Genomic DNA, 20,753 nt, shown 5'->3' with positions numbered 1-20,753 from the left:
TCATAATGAATCCCCAGAACCTAATAATTGTATGATACAATATTGTTCTGCTCCAGGAAGACATCCAGGCCTCTCTTGAACCCCTCGACTGAGTTCGCCATCACCACCTCCTCAGGCAAGCAATTCCAGATTCTTACCGCCCTAACAGTAAAGAATCCTCTTCTATGTTGGTGGGAAAACCTTCTCTCCTCCAGACGCAAAGAATGCCCTCTTGTGCCCGTCACCTTCCTTGGTATAAACAGATCCTCAGCGAGATATTTGTATTGTCCCCTTATATACTTATACATGGTTATTAGATCGCCCCTCAGTCGTCTTTTTTCTAGACTAAATAATCCTAATTTCGCTAATCTATCTGGGTATTGTAGTTCTCCCATCCCCTTTATTAATTTTGTTGCCCTCCTTTGTACTCTCTCTAGTTCCATTATATCCTTCCTGAGCACCGGTGCCCAAAACTGGACACAGTACTCCATGTGCGGTCTAACTAGGGATTTGTACAGAGGCAGTGTAATGCTCTCATCATGTGTATCCAGACCTCTCTTAATGCACCCCATGATCCTGTTTGCCTTGGCAGCTGCTGACTGGCACTGGCTGCTCCAGGTAAGTTTATCATTAACTAGGATCCCCAATATTGATTTTTTTTTATTATTATTTTTTATTACATTTGTAATATTTTTACAATTATTTAAAAAAAAATTATTTCATTCTACGTTTTACACTTTGTCCCAATATGGGACAATAATTTTGTGCATGCTGATCGCTTCTATAGCATGCAGATGAAGCAGCATCTGCATGCTATGGAAACTGTAAGCGCTGCAGACACTGCACACTGACCTGAGAGACTTCCTGATCATCACTGCGCATGACAGGAAGTCTCTCAACTCTGGAGACCCGGATGTCATCATGATGACATCGGGTCTCCATGGCAGTGATCAGGACCCCGTTTCATGCCGCGGGGTCACCGATCCAAAGGGGCTATCAGCCCCTGTGCCGGCTCTGGTACACTGCGATCATGTTTGATCAAAGTAATACGGGGGTTAAAGTGTTGAGAGGGGTCTGTGACTTCTTCTGGCACTTAGTGCCAGGTGTCAGCTGTGAGAATCAGCTGACACCCGGCTGCAATTGCCCACACACCACCAGTGTGTACGGCCGATCGGTGTTGACGTACTATCCTGTCCATGGTCAGACGGGCCCAGGGCACATGGACAGTATAGTACATCTAATGTCAGAAAGGGGTTAAATGAAGATCTTTATTATTAAGGGAAGAAGAAACCCATACCTGTAGGGCCTGTGTGAAAAAGTGTTGCCCCCACCTAAAACATACATTAACTGTGGCTTATAACTGTCACACCTGTTCTCAATAAAGAAATCACTTAAATAGGACCTGGCTGAGAAAATGAAGTAAACCAAAAGATCCTCAAAAATTAAACATCATGCCGTGATGATCCATAGAAATTCTGGAACAAATGAAAAACAAAGTAATTGAGATGTATCAGTCTGGAAAAGGTTATAAAGCCATATCTAAAGCTTAGGGACTCCAGCAAAATACAGTGAGAGCCATTATCGACAAATGGTAAAAAGGTGGAAGAGTGATGAACATTCCCAGGAGTGGCCGGCTGACCAAAATTACCCCAAGAGCGCTGTGACAACTCATCCAAGAAGCCACAAAAGACCCCACAGGAACATACAAAGAACTACAGGCCTCATTTGCATTAGTTAAGGTCAGTGTTCATGACTCTACCATAAGAAAGAGACTGGGCAAGAAAGGCCTACAAGGAAGAGTTCCAGGACTACTGAGCAATAAAAACATAAAGACTTGTCTTAGTTTTTCCACAAAACATCTTGATGATCCCCAAGACTTTTGGGAGAATACTCTGTGGGCTCATGCGACTTTTTGGAAGGTGTATGTCCCAGTACATCTGGCGTACAAGTAACACAGCATTTCAGCAAAGGAACATCAATCCAAAACTAAAATATGGTGGTGGTAGTATGATGGTCTGGGGCTGTTTTGCTGCTTCAGGATATGGATTTCTTGCTGTGGTAAATAGAACCATGAATTAAAGGAGAATGTTCTGCCATCTATCTGTGACCTCAAACTGACCTTTTCAAGACCTCAGTTGCATTTGGATTATGCAGCAGGACAATGATCCAAAACACACAAGCAAATCCACCAGAGCAACAAAATTAAGACTTAGGAGTGGCCTAGACAAAGTCGTGACCTTAATCCAATTGAGATGCTATGGAATGACCTTATAAAGGTGGTTCATGCTCAGAAAGACTCCAAACTGGCTGAATTACAATTCTGCAAAGATGAGTGAGCGAAAATTCCTCCAGAGCGTTGTAAAAGACTCATTGCCAATTATCGCAAATGCTTAATTGCAGTTGTTGCTGCTCTGGGAGGCCTAAACAGTTAATAGGTTTAGGGGACAATCACTTTTTCACACAGGGCCCTATAGGTTTGGATTTGTTTTTTCCTTAATAATAAAGACCTTTATGTAAAAACTGCAATTTGTGTTTACTTGTGTTATCGTTCTCTAATATTTAAGTTATGTAAATGTATAAATGCTTGATATATGCATAGTCTTAAATCTATCTGACTTGGAGAATTGCATTGCTAATTACATGTTAATTTTAACGTATAGAGAACATTGTAAATAAACCTCCCCCCAAAAAAAAATGTGAATTTTTTTTTGTTTAACTTCAACACACTCAGATTTTGTTTCCGCTTAACAATCAAATGATGAAACAAATGATGTCTTGTAAAAGTCATCCCCAAAAAACAAGCCCTCATATGGCTTTAAGGATAGAAAAATAAAAAAAGTTATGCCTCTTGGAAGGAAGGAAAGAAAAAAAGAAATGGAAAAAAAAGGAAAATCACTCAGAGGGCGAAGGAGTTAAGAGATCCCAGGGGTGAAGGGGTTAAGGGCCTATCCACTGTGTGCAGAAATATTAGGCAAGTTGTATTTTAGAGGATTATTTTTATTATTGATCAACAACTATGTTCTCAATCAACCCAAGAGACTCATAAATATTAAAGCTTAACATTTTTTGAAGTTGGAGTGGTTTTTTTTATATATATATCGCTATATCTGCACTATTACTGTGCAGAATTATTAGGCAACTTAATAAAAAACAAATATATTCCCATCTCACTTGTTTATTTTCACCAGGTAAACCAATATCACTGCACAAAATTTAGAAATAAACATTTCTGACGCAAAAACAAAACCCCCCCAAAATTAGTGACCAATATAGCCACCTTTTATATGATGACACTCAACAGCCTTCCATCCATAGATTCTGTCAGTTGCTTGATCTGTTTGCGATCAACCTTGTGTGCAGCAGCCACCACAGCCTCCCAGACACTGTTCTGAGAGGTGTACAGTTTTCCCTCCTTTTATGAGGGACCACAGGTTCTCTATGGGTTTCAGATCAGGTGAACAAGGGGGCCATGTCATTGTTTCTTCTTTGAGACCTTTACTGGCCAGCCACGCTGTGGAGTAGTTGGAGGCATGTGATGAAGCATTGTCCTGCATGAAAATCATGTTTTTCTTGAACGACACCAACTTCTTCCTGTACCACTACTTGAAGAAGTTGTCTTCCAGAAACTGGCAGTAGGTCTGGGAGTTGAGCTTCACTCCATCCTCAACCTGAAAAGGTCCCACAAGTTCATCTTTGATGATGCCAGCCCATACCAGTACCACACCTACACTTTGCTGGCATCTCAGTCGGAGTGGAGCTCTCTGCCCTTTACTGATCCAGCCTCTGGCCCAATCATCTGGCCCATCAAGAGTCACTCTCATTTCATCTGTTGATAAAACCTTTGAAAAGTCAGTCTTAAGATATTTCTTTGCCCAGTCTTGACGTTTTATCTTATGTTTCTTGTTCAAAGGTGGTCATTTTTCAGCCTTCCTTACCTTGGCCATGTCCCTGAGTATCGCAAACCTTGTGCTTTTTGTTACTCCAGTAAAGTTGCAGCTCTGAAATATGGCAAAACTGGTGGCAAATGGCATCTTGGCAGCTTCACGCTTGATTTTCCTCAATTCATGGGCAGTTATTTTGCGCCTTTTTGCCCAATACGTTTCTTGCGAACCTGTTGGCTATTTGCCTGAAACGCTTGATTGTTCGGTGATCACGCTTCAAAAGTTTGGCAATTTCAAGACTGCTGCATCCCTCTGCAACACATCTCACAATTTTACACTTTTAGAGCCAGTCAAATCTATCTGCTGACCCATTTTGCCAAAGGAAAGGAAGTTGCCTAATAAATAACCTTATATAGGGTTTTGATGTCATTAGACAACACCCCTCCTCATTACAGAGAGGCACATCATCTGATTTACTTAATTGGTAGTTCGCTCTCAAGCCTGAACAGCTTGGAGTAGGACAGCATGTATAAAAAGTATCATGTGATCAAAATACTACTTACCTAATAATTCTGCACACAGCGTAGATGCAAATTAATTAAGCAATTCCTAATACAATGATGAACCCTTAACAATGAATGCTGTACATGTTCATCACTTATCGGGAACAGATGAATGAGTCCACTCCAATCCAAGCGGATGATAGCTGTGCAATTCAGCCATCATCTGTCTCTAACAGCTGTTGGTGGAGTGGCGCTTCTGCTATGGCTGTAAACTTGCTAATTGCAGCTGTCAATCTTTAATATCGGCATTTACAGCATGTGGTTTGGGGGGAGGTGCACTGCTCTAATCTTTCATAGCCAACTCTGACCCAGGAATCTCACAGAATTGGAAGAATTTTCTAAGGAAGAATGGATGAAAATCGCTGAAACAAGAAGTGAAAGACTCCTGTCTGGCTACTAAAAGCATTTACAGGTGTTGTCTACGGGTCATGATTGGCTTGACACAAGGAATGCGACACTTGTAGCCCATGTCCCGGATATGTCTGAGTGTGGTGGCTCTTGAAGCAATGACTCTAGCAGCAGGCCAATACTTGTGAATCTCCCCCAAATTTTTTAATGGCCTTTTCTTAACAATCCTTTCAAGGCTGCGGTTATCCTGGTTGCTTGTGCACCTTTTTCTACCACACTTTTTTCCTCCACTCAACCTTAATTTAATATGCTTGGATACAGCACTCTGTGAACAGCTACTTTAGCAACGACCTTTTGTGGCTTTATTTCCTTGTGGAATGTGTCAATGACTGCCATCTGGACATCTGTCAAGTCAGCAGTCTTCTCCATGATTGTGGAGCCTACTAAAACAGACTAAGGGACAATTTTAAATGCTTAGGAAGCCTTTGCAGGTGTTTTTGTTAATTCTTCTAAATTACTGAAATAATAACTTTTGGGTTTTCATTGGCTGTAAGCCATAATCATCAACATTAGCTGTGACTTGCTTCCAGGATCTGTCTGTAACAGCCACGGGTAGAGTGGAACAGAGCCAATGACTTTTGACCTATTAAATGCCGCTGTCAATCTCTGACAGCAGCATTAAAATTAAGCCGGCTGGAGGTGATTCATTATATTACATTAGTAGTCTAGTAGACATAATGGTGTCTTAAAAATTATGCATGGCAGGGCACACAGTGACTCTGTCTGCATCATTCTAATCAATGGCCTTGTTGGTGCATAATCCAAGTGATGGGGTCATTGAACCTAGAATAAACACTATGTGAACCCATTTTAGGAATGCAGCAACATATAACAGATATAAAAGTATTGATGAATTTAGCTTTCAAAGACCTGCATGTCTATAAATGCCATACTGTGGATTCCCTGTAAAGATAGATACTGTACTTTTAATAGGTGGAAACAGCGAGAATTTTATTTTCTTCCCAGAAGAAAGCTCATTTTCCATATACCAAGTATTGGTCATAGAGATAAGTGAATTGGCTCAGGGCACTCTGAAGTCATGTCAAGTTTAAAAGAATAAATGGATTGTTTTAAGTCAGATTTTTTTTGTGATTTGCTTTGTGCAAACTCAGCATAATGGCTATTATTTTTCTGATTTATTGAGGTGCCAAGTAGGCCTTTGACATCACAAGGCAAGTCACGGCATCACGAAATGCTTCGCCTAAGGTACTGCTCTGGTGATGCACGTTGGGCCCTACTATGTGCATTGTTGCATCAAATGGAAACCTTGGAGTAGAGTAAAGAATGAGGAAGAGGGCAGCTCTTATGGTGGACAAATAAATCAATGACAGCAGGGATCAATGATGGGAACCAGATGGATGGCAGTAGTGCCAGGACAGGTGACAGGCAAGGTGGGTATTTCTATTTCACTCAATGTCTATTGTGCTTTGGGGTCTGGAGAGACCCCACAACATAATAATGAACATTCAATGTGCTCTGACTACCTTTCATATAATATAATCTCCAAGGAAATTTTAGCAACGTGATTAATTAAAATTTCAGCAGATTCTCTTATCACCTTGGTCACACTGTTTCATTTTTGTTAGAACTGAAAAACTGCATTATTTACTATGCTTTTATTATATTCTAATATTGAATTCATGTATTCACATCTAAATTGCCATAGACCTTTAAATGTACAACTATAACTTTCCTAATATAGGCAAGACCATTAGAGTCAGTTTCATGGAAGACTAATATGTGGGTCAATAAGTGATAGTTGCTACTAGTGATGAGCGAGTGTGCTCGTTACTCGAGTTTCTCCGAGCATGCTCAGGTGGTCTCCTAGTATTTCAGCGTGCTCGGAGATTTAGCTTATGTCGACGCAGCTGCGTGATTTGCAACTGTTAGACAACCTGAACATATGCAGGGATTGCCTGTTTGTTAGGCAATGTACACATGTATTCAAGCTGTCTAGCAGCCGCAAATCACGCAGTTGCGTTGACAAAAAACTAAATCTCCGAGCACGGCGAAATACTCAGAGACCACCCGAGCACGCTCGGAGAAACTCGAGTAACAAGCACACTCGCTCATCACTAGTTGCTACTAGTAGAAATACAAGTCCTATTTAGTATTTCCAGAGGAAAGTGCAAAATGAATACTAAATTAAAAATCAAACATTAAGAATTCTACATTGAGATGAGTGTGATGAATTGAACTCCATAATGGAGTTCAATTATAATGTAAACTTTATGAAGATCTGGAGAGACTCACAAGCCAGAAAATGTTTTAATTTGGAGCTGGTCCCGATGCCAGATATTCACTTTCTCATCACCTTTACTGATCCAGAAAATTATCTTTTTCAGCACCGTACACGTCCCAACACTAAATTCTAATGACCTACCAGGAATTCTTTATATTATATGCAGGAGATTGCTCTGGTCAGACATTGTGGCTGTAATTATAATTTAATTTCATTGACTTTAATTATGCAATAAATCTAGCATATCAGCATAGTTTTGACCTGATTCAAAATGTAATGATCTGGGTTATATTGTTCAAATGCACGAATGGGATTTCTGTAAAGATTTAGCAGATTGTGTTATTTCAATAATTTTCCAAGATAGCACTTAGAAAAGCATTGCCTTAAGTAATTACATTATAACAGATGTTACCTTTTCTGCGCTGAAGTCAAGACATCTGTGGAAAATAAGTATGTCTGCATTGTAGGGTAATCACAAGTATTTTGTTATATCGGATGAAGGAACATTTCAAGACTTATCTTGCCGGAGCCATAAACCTTTTTTTGTTTTTTTTCAGACACAAGTGCATTTACAACATTGCACTAAGTGCTGACTTACAAGTTTCTTGATATCTCTCTTTTCCTTATTTTATCTATCCCAGCTGTACTCAACTCATGGAAAGCGTGATAGACCGTTACCCGTCCCTCATTGCTTATAAAAGTTCTGTTATGTAAAATACGCCAGAACACTGTCATCAGCACAGTATTAAGAAAACATTTTGGGCTTGGTTGTGATTCGAATACAAGTTCAACATATGTAATGTGTCTTGACCGTGCCTCTGTAACATACCTCGAAGGCAAACGACCCTCATTATTCTCATTGCCACTAAGGTCAAGGCACTCTCTATGTGACTTATTAAATAGTTACACCAAGGGTCACTTGAGTGTCAAGAAATCTTCCACTCCATTGGTAATTCATAAAGGGCCTGAGGAACATTTTACATTTTTGAACTGATGCCATTGATACTAGAAGACAGTTGGACATTCTCACCATCAAGAAATCTTTTGCCTTTAAGTCTTTCCATAAACATACATTTGTACTGTATCCAGAACATGACTGTTTATGTCATTGCAGCTGGGAGGGGAGAATGCAGCCAAACATCTTGCTTGGGGTTGGCATATTTGACATGGATAATAGCAATTAACCAAAACTTTCAACTCTTAGCAAATTGCTACTTTCAGTAAGTTGAAAAGGCTGATATATGAGAATAATGAGTGCCAAATCAGTAGAATCAACATTAATAAGTGCATTACTCAGAGATGATATTGCAGGTTAAGATTCAAAAGATCCACGCGATGTTTGTATACAATTTAAATACAGAAATAAGGCATGCATTTTAACATTTAGACTTGACTAAAAAAAAGACAAAATATAACAGTAGACGAAGAGGATTGGGCTCGGTAGCTAAATTTGCAATAGACCCCTTTCATATGATGATTCATACCATCACATGCTCCCCATTTGAGTGAAGATTATCCTCTGCGTATTTACCTACCCATCTATAAATGCATTGCTAGAGAGAAGTGAAGTGGAAGCTTTCAACACTTTTTCATGTGCGCTAAGGTGACAGAGTTTGGAAAGAGGGCTAACAACGACCTAAAACCCTTTGCTTTACAGTATGTATTTCCTGGGTAATATTCTGCCTAGAACAGTCCAGTAATGCCACTACTTCATGGAAATGTACGCACTTTTGTAATTTTGAAAATATTGTTTTTCCATATTTGAAGATCATTGCAAGAAAATATTTTTCAAGTCATGTCCTAAAGTTGCAGGAAACAACAGTATTATGTAGCCAACATTACTTGAAACTTGTCTGATGTTAAATGGTAAAAATCAGATAAGAAACTCTGGCAAACCTATAAGTATTTGACTTTCAAATACACACTTTGTAAAAAAATCTACGAAGATCATACTTTGCAACTATACTTCTCACAAAAATAGGGCATACAGTATATGTATACCCCCGTGGGTAAATGTTTTTCAGTCCTTGCACTTAGTGCATAGGCTTTATGAGTCTAGGAGTCCCACTACTACAATTTTAACAGAATATGTATGAGGCGCTCCTTTATGTCTAATACAGGGTGTATCAGAGTCCTTCTTCCTTCTAATTTTTGGCACCTCTTCCATTGTCCCCATAGGCTTTATGAGTTTGGGAGTCCCACTACCTAACAATTTTAACAGAATGTGTATGAGGCCCTCTTTTGTGTCTAATACAAGGTGTATCAGCAGTGGCGTAACATGAAACTCATGGGCCCGTATGCGAAAGCTCCAACGGGGCCCCCAAATATTTTAAATCTTTAATAGTAATAGTCTTTTTATATAGGCCAAAGGGAATTTTAGGGCTCCCTAGACTCCAGTGCCCGGGTACGAATGCAACCACTGCACCTGTTGTAGTTACACCCCTGTGTATCACAGTCCCTCTTCCTTCTAATTTATGGCACTTCTTGCATTGTCCCCATCGGCTATGTGAGTTTCAGAGTCCCTCATTCATAAATTAAACAAGATGTGTCAGACCATGTAACACACACCACAGGCCCAGATAAGGTAGTAAAATGTTAAAATTACTTTTACCAGTGAGTAGCGGTGGGCGTAGTTTTATTTCACCATCTACTATGTCATGTACTGTAGTCGTAGGTGATGAGGACATACAGTGAGAGATGGCCCAGCTATTAAGTGGTGGAGGAGGCTTTTTTCTCTTTTTATGTTGATTTATATACTAGTCATTATGCAGGAGAGAATGTTTCCTAACATTTGTTATCTGTAAAATCCATTTTACATTCAATTTTGTATGTTTTACTGTCAGTCAGTAAAAGTGGAGTAATACTCTAACAACATTGTTCCCAGCAGCAACCTGGAAGTCCAAAATTTGTACAGGCATCTTCTATATGCTGTTCCCATTCCATTCCAGTGCTGTCTCCATCCATTTCAGGGATTTGCCTGCCTCCCCAGCCCCCCTGTTAGGGTCTTCTGGAAAAATGCTTGAGTTTCCTATTGACTTCCATTATCCCTATTACTCAAGTCGAGCCCTTCCGAGTGTCTGACCTGCTTGATATGAGTAATGAGCACTCAAGCATTTTAGTACTTGCTCATCAATAGTCATGTATATCTGTGGCCATGTTTTTTGTTACACCTACAACCACTATGCTAAAAATAATTTTGAGGTTTTAGTATTCAGAACTGTTTTAACAGTCTGAATTATATTATGAGAATTGTGTCTCAGATTCTAACCTCATTGTCCTCACTGATTATGTTAAGTTATGAATCGATGCCATCAAATAAAAAAATGACATACATATGAGTACAATCTAATTCTCATCACTCAGCATCCATAACGTGAACAACCCTGACAGTCTAGCCCTTGTTTCTAGCACAGAACTGCCAGATAATGTGGAATCTAATAAAACCTAAAGCTGTGGAATGATCGGCAATAACTAAGGTTTAGTGTCTACTTGCACTTTTTTTTTACTACGTTTGGGTCAGGTGGACATTGGAGATTTTTGTTTCCATGCTTTGATGTTTTTTGGTGAAGTCCTGCAGACAGAATTCATTCCTATCGGAAATAGGTTACATTCACATATTTTTGCACCTTTTTTATAAGATCGTAAAGGCAAGAATCTTTTCACAAATTCCATTATTTCAATGGGGTGCAGACTGATGTAAAAATGATCAGTATTTCTAGGTCTGTATCAGTTCATGAAGAACTTTTGAATCCACTGACAGATTCTAATATTTTCTATTCGACTGAAACCAATGTCCCAGTTCAATCGTATCGGTTTGCTTACAATTTTTTAAATAATTGATTAGAGACATATAGTTATATTAGATAAACAAACGGTCATTGTATGTTTTCCACATAAAAAACTGTATGTCCATTTAGCTTGTTGGACAGAAATAGAGTCATTTCAGGACCACTAACTTAGCTTAACTGATAGCTGCAGCTTCCACTGAGCAGTTTTAGATCTCAGCAGGGATAAGAGACAGTGAGGAGTTGTGATTTATGCTATGTGGTGAGACACTAAATTAACCCCATCGCCCCCAAGCCATTTTCCATTTTTTTCTATTTCGTTTTTTTTTTTGCTCCTCTTCCACCCAGAGCCATAGCTTTTTTAATTTTCCATCTACTGTATATATCTATATGAGGGCTTGTTTTTTAAGGGATGAGTTGGACTTTTGAACGACACCATTGATTTAAAAATATAATGTGCTGGAAAATGGGAAAAAATTCCAAATGCGGTGAAATTGCAAAAAAGTGCAATTCCACCATTTTTTTTAAATCATGTTCACTAAATGCTAAAACTGACTTGCCATTAGGATTCTCCAGGTCATTACTAGTTCACAGATACCAAACATGTATAGGCTCTTTTTTATTTTCGGAGACCCGTAGCGTCTCCGTTTTTTAAGGACCTTGGGCTGCATAAGGGCTTATTTATTGAGTGCCGAACCGAGGTTTTTATCAATGCAATTTTGGAGTAGATAGTATCTTTTAATTGCCTGTTATTGCATTTTATTGCAGTTTTGCAGTGAGCAAAAAAACGTAATTCTGGCATTTTAAATGTTTTTCTCATTACGCCGTTCACCGACTGGATTCATTCACTTTTTATTTTGATAGATCGGGCGTTTCTTAACACAGCGATTCAAAATATGTATTTCTTTTTTATATTTTTTATTGTTTTATTTTGAATGGGGAAAAGGGAAAGTGATTTGAACTTTTATATATTTTTCATTTTAAAAAAAAACATTTTTTTAACTTTTCACTTGCTTCAATCGTCTCCATACACATAGCAATATACAAACATTCTGACATGGATTTTCAAAGGAATGATTATCATGTTTTATATGACCTATATTTTTTATTGGGTTGTTTTACTGTAGTTTTGCTATTTTTGAACTAATTGTAAACAGTGCTCAGCTGACAACGATCTGTTTGGACTCATGTATTAATTTCTTTGGGGAGAATCTTATTCACCTTTACAAGTGATTTATATACACAGGAAACAGTTGCAAAATATAAAGAGTATTAAGCTGCCCTGATACATATTAGATCATTGTTCAACCCCACTAAAATCAGTTGATTTAGCCAACATTAATGGAAAGTAAGAGTTCACCTTGACGAATGAGGTTTTTGCTCAAAGAATAATGGTAAATAATAAAATTGTAATAGATAGAAGTATAAATATTCAATTTACTGCCCTAGGATGAGACATGGAGTCCCCTATCTCACACCCACCCTCTACCAATCAATTTTACCTAGATTATTCTCTGTGCTTACATTTTCAACAGCGAATACTCTCTTTGTATTCCTATTTCTAAGCAGTATTATTAATAATTCTCAAGTGTTGATCTATTTGTGCTTAAAAATAAATGTAGCTAATTTCATTGTGGCTTTATTATCCTTTGAGTAAATGGTTATCGAGCATATGTTTTATAGAACTATCCTTTCCGACATTTTATTATGTACTGTACCTGCATTTCTTGACAAAATGAAGCTGTAGGTCCAAACAAGATCTGACATTGCTCATCTGCCGTATACGTCATGCCTGGCAGTTTGGAGGGAATAATCACAGAGCTAATGCTTTGAGGACTTGTCTGCAGCAAACAGTTACTGGCTTTTGACCTGGCAATGCACACAGAGTTAAAAAGTAGTACAAAAAGAAAGGTGCTTATGACTAAACTGCTATAAACATGCATATTACAGTAAAAGTAAGGAAAGAGCATACAAATACAATTGCATTCTGACTTTACACTTCAGACTAAGGCTACTTTCACACTAGCGTTTTCTGCAATCCGTCACAATGCGTCGTTTTGCAGAAAAAACGCATCCTGCAAAAGTGTTTGCAGGATGCGTTTTTTCCCCATAGACTTGCATTGACGACGCATTTGCAACAGATTGCCACACGTCGCATCCGTCGAGCGACGGATGCGTCGTGCTTTGGCGGACCATCGGGAGCAAAAAACGCTACATGTAACGTTTTTTGCTCCTGACGGACCGCTTTTTCCGACCGCGCATGCGCGGCCGGAACTCTGCCCCCACCTCCCCGCACCTTACAATGGGGCAGCGGATGCGCCAGAGAAATGCATCCGCTGCCTCCATTGTGCAATGCACTAAACGATAGCGTCGGAATCTCTCCCCGACGCATTGCGACGGGAAGATTCCGACGCTAGTGTGAAAGAAGCCTAAGTCACTGTTTACTGTCCACTCTGTTCTTAAGTGTTCGGATCCAAAATATTTGAGTAACCTTTCCCTCAATGATTGTGATTCTATTTATGAATCTCCAGATGCTGGACGACCATTACCATTATGAGTCTTTAGGGTCAGCTCCAGTTCCCGAAGATTAATGTTATGTCATGTAAATCATGTATGTGATTGATGCTGATGGCAAGCAGATTATTGTGATGCCCCTCCACTAGCAAAATTGATTTTAAGGTTTTACTTCCACTATATACTCTTAGCCAGTTGCGGGTTAAAAGAAAAACATATACAGTGGTGTGAAAAAATGTTTGCCCCCTTCCTGATTTCTTATTCATTTGCATGTTTGTCATACTTAAATGTTTCAGATCAACAAACTATTCTAAATATTAGACAAAGATAACACAAGTAAATACAAAATGCAGTTTTGTAAATTAAGGTCTTTATTATTAAGTCAAAAAGAAATCCAAACCTACAGGGCCTTTGTTAAAAAGTGATTGTCCCCCTTAAAACATAAATTAACCGTAGTTTCTCACATCTTTGGGAAGCAGAGTTCAAATTGCAATCTCAATCAAGAAATCACTTAAATGGGACCTGCCTGACAAAGTGAAGTGGAACAAAAGATCCTCAAAAGATAACAAAACATAGAAGTAAAACAGCATTTCAGAAAAAAAACATAATACCAACAGTAAAATATGGTAGTGGTATTGTGATGGTCTGGGTCTGTTTTGCTGCTTCAGGACCTGAAAGACTTGCTGTCCTAAATGGAAAAATGAATTCTGCTTTCTACCAAAAAATCCTGAAGGAGAATGTCCTGCCATCTATTTGTGACCTTAAGCTGAACCGCACTTGGGTTATGCAGGAGGACAGTTATCTAAAATACACCAGCAAAGTTCACCTCTGAATGGCTTAAGAAAAGCAAAATTAACACTTTGGAGTGGCCTAGTTAAAGTCCTGACCTTAATCCAATTGAGATGCTGTGGCATGACTTTAAAAAGGTGATTTATGATTAGAAACCCTACAATGTGGTAGAATTACAACAATTCTGCAAAGATAAGTGGGCCAAAATTCTCTAGAGCGTTGTAAAAGACTCATTGCCAGTTATCGCAAATGCTTGCTTGCAGTTGTTTATGTTAAGGGTGGCCCAACCATTTAATATGTTTAGGGGGCAATCACTTTTTAATGCAGGTTTGGATTTCTTTTACCCTTAATAGTGAAGACTAGAGTTGAGCGACCTTGACCTTTTTAGAGTCGAGCCGGGTTTCGCGAAACCCGACTATCTCAAAAGTCGGGTCGAGTGAAATTGGCCGATTATGACGTAAAGTCGGGATCGACCGAAACACGAAACCCAATGCAAGTCAATGGGGCAGCATAGTCGGCAGTGAGTGGGGGCCAGGAAAACACCTAGAGTGCCCATTTTAATGTCAAAACCATCCATTCTTCTTAATGAAGCTTGTCAAGCGTAATTTACCTTATAATAATTAAAAGGCATTTGAAATTGGGGGTCATTTGGCTAAAGTTGTGGTGGGTAGGGCTGGTTCAAGTAATTAGTGGGCCCAGGAAATCTGGACCACGTCACGGCAGTGGAGCAGGGAGAGGTAAGTATTTCAACTTTGCAAGTGCTGTGAACCTGAGCAAGCAGGGGGGGCCCACTCGTTGGCATTGGCACTGGCACAGGGCCCCTCAAAGTACAGCGGTGTGTTTGCACGGCGGGGGCGCCTCCCACCGGCAGCAACACTTTTGCGTACTATGAGAGGCCCTGTGCCAGTGACGTCGCCAACTAGTATTCCTCCCCCCACCTGATGAAGGAACCTGCACTTTCATCTGCACCTTCCTCTTTGTCCCCGTGTAAGGTGGTATGGTATGCGGGAAGAGCAACCTGACTTTCAGCAGGGTCACAATGTTGTTGTGTAGCGTGCACGGGGAATGTTGCGTTATGGGTCAATGTACCAGCAGACTCATCTATCACTGGCTGGGCAATGGGCAGGATGAGGAGGAAACACAGATATAGGCCCAAAGAATAAAGTTGGCTAAATGCAATTCAAAATTGGTAACACAGGAATAACCAGGGGGCATTGCAGTGGAGGACAACTGGAATGAGAGGCTGACACAGAGAGTAGGCCCAAATCAGTAAGTAGTCGAAAAGCAGTTCAAAATTGGAAACCGTAGTAAACAGGCGGCACAGCTTTGTTCAGTGGATGAGAACAGCAAGGAGTGGCAGACACCGATAGTAGGCCCCAACCCAACTAGTAGGCCAAATGCAGTCTAACATTAACAACTACTTAACGAGCGCCTGAAAACGGAATTTCAGGACAGGAAACCAGGAGAACAGCAAGGAGCGGCAGACACTGTTAGTAGGCCCCAAACCAACTAGTACGCCAAATGCAGTTGTTCCATTTAACCACAATTTAACGAGAGCCTGAAGATAGAAGCTCAGGAAAGGCAACCTGGAGAACACCTTGGAGTGGAACACACCATCTCTCTCCACCCCATACCCATTTTGTAGGCCTAATGCAGTGTAGTTTTCTACAACTACTAAACGAGAGTCGGAAGACCGAAGCAATGGCAAGGAAACCTGGGGAACACCTTGGAGTGTAACACACCATCTCTCTCCACCCGATACCCATTTTGTAGGCCTAATGCAGTGTAGTTTTCTACAACTACTAAACGAGAGTCGGAAGACCGAAGCAATGGCAAGGAAATCTGGGGAACACCTTGGAGTGTAACACACCATCTCTCTCCACCCGATACCCATTTTGTAGGCCTAATGCAGTGTAGTTTTCTACAACTACTAAACGAGAGTCGGAAGACCGAAGCAATGGCAAGGAAACCTGGGGAACACCTTGGAGTGTAACACACCATCTCTCTCCACCCGATACCCATTTTGTAGGCCTAATGCAGTGTAGTTTTCTACAACTACTAAACGAGAGTCGGAAGACCGAAGCAATGGCAAGGAAACCTGGGGAACACCTTGGAGTGTAACACACCATCTCTCTCCACCCGATACCCATTTTGTAGGCCTAATGCAGTGTAGTTTTCTACAACTACTAAACGAGAGTCGGAAGACCGAAGCAATGGCAAGGAAACCTGGGGAACACCTTGGAGTGTAACACACCATCTCTCTCCACCCGATACCCATTTTGTAGGCCTAATGCAGTGTAGTTTTCTACAACTACTAAACGAGAGTCGGAAGACCGAAGCAATGGCAAGGAAACCTGGGGAACACCTTGGAGTGTAACACACCATCTCTCTCCACCCCATACCCAATTTGTAGGCCTAATGCAGCCTACTTTCCGACAACTACTAAACGAGAGCATGAAGATCGAAGCTCAGGAAAGGCAACCTGGGGAACACCTTGGAGTGTAACACACCCTCTCTCTACACCACGGAAGGGCTGATTCTTAGGAAGGAAGGCTGTCGGAAAGAAGCAGGGCGCGTCCGAGGGTGATTATATTCTTATTAGGTATATACTCACCCTCGGACGCGCCCTGCTTCTTTATTTGTAATGAATGTTTATTTGCAATGTGGTTTTGACTTACTTTATTTTTTTGGTAAATAATGATTTTATTATTTTCATTGTTTTGCATCTTCTTGGCAATAATATAAAGAAGACGCGACAGGACAACACTCGGTGGATGCCATATCTGTGTTTTAAATTGAAAAAAACTTTCAGTTAACTACTTGCAGGAGAAAGTTATTGTAGCTGGTGGCCATTTTTAGTACTGTACCAGATTTTTGTTGTATGTGTTTGTTTTTAATGTTAAAATGTCTGCATTTGATATCTCTCCAGTATTTTTTTTTTTATAAGCAAAATACTTATTTTTATATTTTCTGATGTTGGTTCAAGGGGTACACGGGCAGCAGTAGACAGGTCAGTGGAGGCCTAGTGGAAGGAGGGACCGCAGACAGGCTTTGAAGGCCTAACATAATAAATTGGGCTGGCTGTAGGCAATTTAAAATTGGTTCCAGGGGAACACGGGCAGCAGTGGCCTGGTCAGTGTAGTAGTAGTGGAAAGAACGGGCCGCAGACAGGCTTTAAAGGCCTAACATAACAAAAATTGGGATGTAGGCAATTTACAATTGGTTCCAGGGGAACACGGACAGCAGTAGACAGGTCAGTGGAGGCCTAGTGGAAGGAGGGACCGCAGACAGGCTTCGAAGCCCTAACATAATAAATTGGGCTGGCTGTAGGCAATTTAAAATTGGTTCCAGGGGAACACGGGCAGCAGTAGACAGGTCAGTGGAGGCCTAGTGGAAGGAGGGACCGCAGACAGGCTTCGAAGCCCTAACATAATAAATTGGGCTGGCTGTAGGCAATTTAAAATTGGTTCCAGGGGAACACGGGCGGCAGTAGACAGGTCAGTGGAGGCCTAGTGGAAGGAGGGACCGCAGACAGGCTTCGAAGCCCTAACATAATAAATTGGGCTGGCTGTAGGCAATTTAAAATTGGTTCCAGGGGAACACGGGCGGCAGTAGCCAGGTCAGTGTAGTAGTAGTGGAAAGAACGGGCCGCAGACAGGCTTCGAAGGCCTAACATAACAAAAATTGGGCTGTAGGCAATTTAAAATTGGTTCCAGGGGAACACGGGCGGCAGTAGACAGGTCAGTGGAGGCCTAGTGGAAGGAGGGACCGCAGACAGGCTTCGAAGCCCTAACATAATAAATTGGGCTGGCTGTAGGCAATTTAAAATTGGTTCCAGGGGAACACGGGCAGCAGTAGACAGGTCAGTGGAGGCCTAGTGGAAGGAGGGACCGCAGACAGGCTTCGAAGCCCTAACATAATAAATTGGGCTGGCTGTAGGCAATTTAAAATTGGTTCCAGGGGAACACGGGCAGCAGTAGACAGGTCAGTGGAGGCCTAGTGGAAGGAGGGACCGCAGACAGGCTTCGAAGCCCTAACATTATAAATTGGGCTGGCTGTAGGCAATTTAAAATTGGTTCCAGGGGAACACGGGCAGCAGTAGACAGGTCAGTGGAGGCCTAGTGGAAGGAGGGACCGCAGACAGGCTTCGAAGCCCTAACATAATAAATTGGGCTGGCTGTAGGCAATTTAAAATTGGTTCCAGGGGAACACGGGCAGCAGTAGACAGGTCAGTGGAGGCCTAGTGGAAGGAGGGACCGCAGACAGGCTTCGAAGCCCTAACATAATAAATTGGGCTGGCTGTAGGCAATTTAAAATTGGTTCCAGGGGAACACGGGCGGCAGTAGACAGGTCAGTGGAGGCCTAGTGGAAGGAGGGACCGCAGACAGGCTTCGAAGCCCTAACATAATAAATTGGGCTGGCTGTAGGCAATTTAAAATTGGTTCCAGGGGTACACGGGCGGCAGTAGACAGGTCAGTGGAGGCCTAGTGGAAGGAGGGACCGCAGACAGGCTTCGAAGCCCTAACATAATAAATTGGGCTGGCTGTAGGCAATTTAAAATTGGTTCCAGGGGAACACGGGCAGCAGTAGACAGGTCAGTGGAGGCCTAGTGGAAGGAGGGACCGCAGACAGGCTTCGAAGCCCTAACATAATAAATTGGGCTGGCTGTAGGCAATTTAAAATTGGTTCCAGGGGAACACGGGCGGCAGTAGACAGGTCAGTGGAGGCCTAGTGGAAGGAGGGACCGCAGACAGGCTTCGAAGCCCTAACATAATAAATTGGGTTGGCTGTAGGCAATTTAAAATTGGTTCCAGGGGAACACGGGCAGCAGTAGACAGGTCAGTGGAGGCCTAGTGGAAGGAGGGACCACAGACAGGCTTCGAAGCCCTAACATAATAAATTGGGCTGGCTGTAGGCAATTTAAAATTGGTTCCAGGGGAACACGGGCGGCAGTAGACAGGTCAGTGGAGGCCTAGTGGACGGAGGGACCGCAGACAGGCTTTGAAGCCCTAACATAATAAATTGGGCTGGCTGTAGGCAATTTAAAATTGGTTCCAGGGGAACACGGGCGGCAGTAGACAGGTCAGTGGAGGCCTAGTGGAAGGAGCGACCGCAGACAGGCTTCGAAGCCCTAACATAATAAATTGGGCTGGCTGTAGGTAATTTAAAATTGGTTCCAGGGGAACACGGGCAGCAGTAGACAGGTCAGTGGAGGCCTAGTGGAAGGAGGGACCGCAGACAGGCTTCGAAGCCCTAATATAATAAATTGGGCTGGCTGTAGGCAATTTAAAATTGGTTCCAGGGGAACACGGGCAGCAGTAGACAGGTCAGTGGAGGCCTAGTGGAAGGAGGGACCGCAGACAGGCTTCGAAGCCCTAACATAATAAATTGGGCTGGCTGTAGGCAATTTAAAATTGGTTCCAGGGGAACACGGGCAGCAGTAGACAGGTCAGTGGAAGCCTAGTGGAAGGAGGGACCGCAGACAGGCTTCGAAGCCCTAACATAATAAATTGGGCTGGCTGTAGGCAATTTAAAATTGGTTCCAGGGGAACACGGGCAGCAGTAGACAGGTCAGTGGAGGCCTAGTGGAAGGAGGGACCGCAGACAGGCTTCGAAGCCCTAACATAATAAATTGGGCTGGCTGTAGGCAATTTAAAATTGGTTCCAGGGGAACACGGGCGGCAGTAGCCAGGTCAGTGTAGTAGTAGTGGAAAGAACGGGCCGCAGACAGGCTTCGAAGGCCTAACATAACAAAAATTGGGCTGTAGGCAATTTAAAATTGGTTCCAGGGGAACACGGGCGGCAGTAGACAGGTCAGTGGAGGCCTAGTGGAAGGAGGGACCGCCGACAGGCTTCGAAGCCCTAACATAATAAATTGGGCTGGCTGTAGGCAATTTAAAATTGGTTCCAGGGGAACACGGGCAGCAGTAGACAGGTCAGTGGAGGCCTAGTGGAAGGAGGGACCGCAGACAGGCTTCGAAGCCCTAACATAATAAATTGGGCTGGCTGTAGGCAATTTAAAATTGGTTCCAGGGGAACACGGGCGGCAGTAGACAGGTCAGTGGAGGCCTAGTGGAAGGAGGGACCGCAGACAGGCTTTGAAGCCCTAACATAATAAATTGGGCTGGCTGTAGGCAATTTAAAATTGGTTCCAGGGGAACACGGGCAGCAGTAGACAGGTCAGTGGAGGCCTAGTGGAAGGAGCGACCGCAGACAGGCTTCGAAGCCCTAACATAATAAATTGGGCTGGCTGTAGGCAATTTAAAATTGGTTCCAGGGGAACACGGGCAGCAGTAGACAGGTCAGTGGAGGCCTAGTGGAAGGAGGGACCGCAGACAGGCTTCGAAGCCCTAATATAATAAATTGGGCTGGCTGTAGGCAATTTAAAATTGGTTCCAGGGGAACACGGGCAGCAGTAGACAGGTCAGTGGAGGCCTAGTGGAAGGAGGGACCGCAGACAGGCTTCGAAGCCCTAACATAATAAATTGGGCTGGCTGTAGGCAATTTAAAATTGGTTCCAGGGGAACACGGGCGGCAGTAGCCAGGTCAGTGTAGTAGTAGTGGAAAGAACGGGCCGCAGACAGGCTTCGAA

The 20,753-nt window shown here is 42.1% G+C and overlaps 1 protein-coding gene across 1 annotated transcript in view; it reads right to left on the bottom strand.

The window, feature by feature from the left end:
• ADAMTS19 (ADAM metallopeptidase with thrombospondin type 1 motif 19) overlaps positions 1–20,753 on the bottom strand; it is a 561,705-nt gene that overhangs the window by 201,373 nt on the left and 339,579 nt on the right. Inside the window, exon 10 of the mRNA XM_069746287.1 lies at positions 12,577–12,727. Coding sequence (XP_069602388.1) covers positions 12,577–12,727 — 151 coding nt within the window. The remainder of the gene's footprint in view (positions 1–12,576; positions 12,728–20,753) is intronic.

The sequence above is a fragment of the Ranitomeya imitator genome, chromosome 1 (assembly GCF_032444005.1).
Source record: "Ranitomeya imitator isolate aRanImi1 chromosome 1, aRanImi1.pri, whole genome shotgun sequence".
NCBI lineage: Eukaryota > Metazoa > Chordata > Amphibia > Anura > Dendrobatidae > Ranitomeya > Ranitomeya imitator.
Note: the sequence above shows the minus strand (reverse complement) of the source record. Positions and strands in the feature narration are given on the sequence as shown.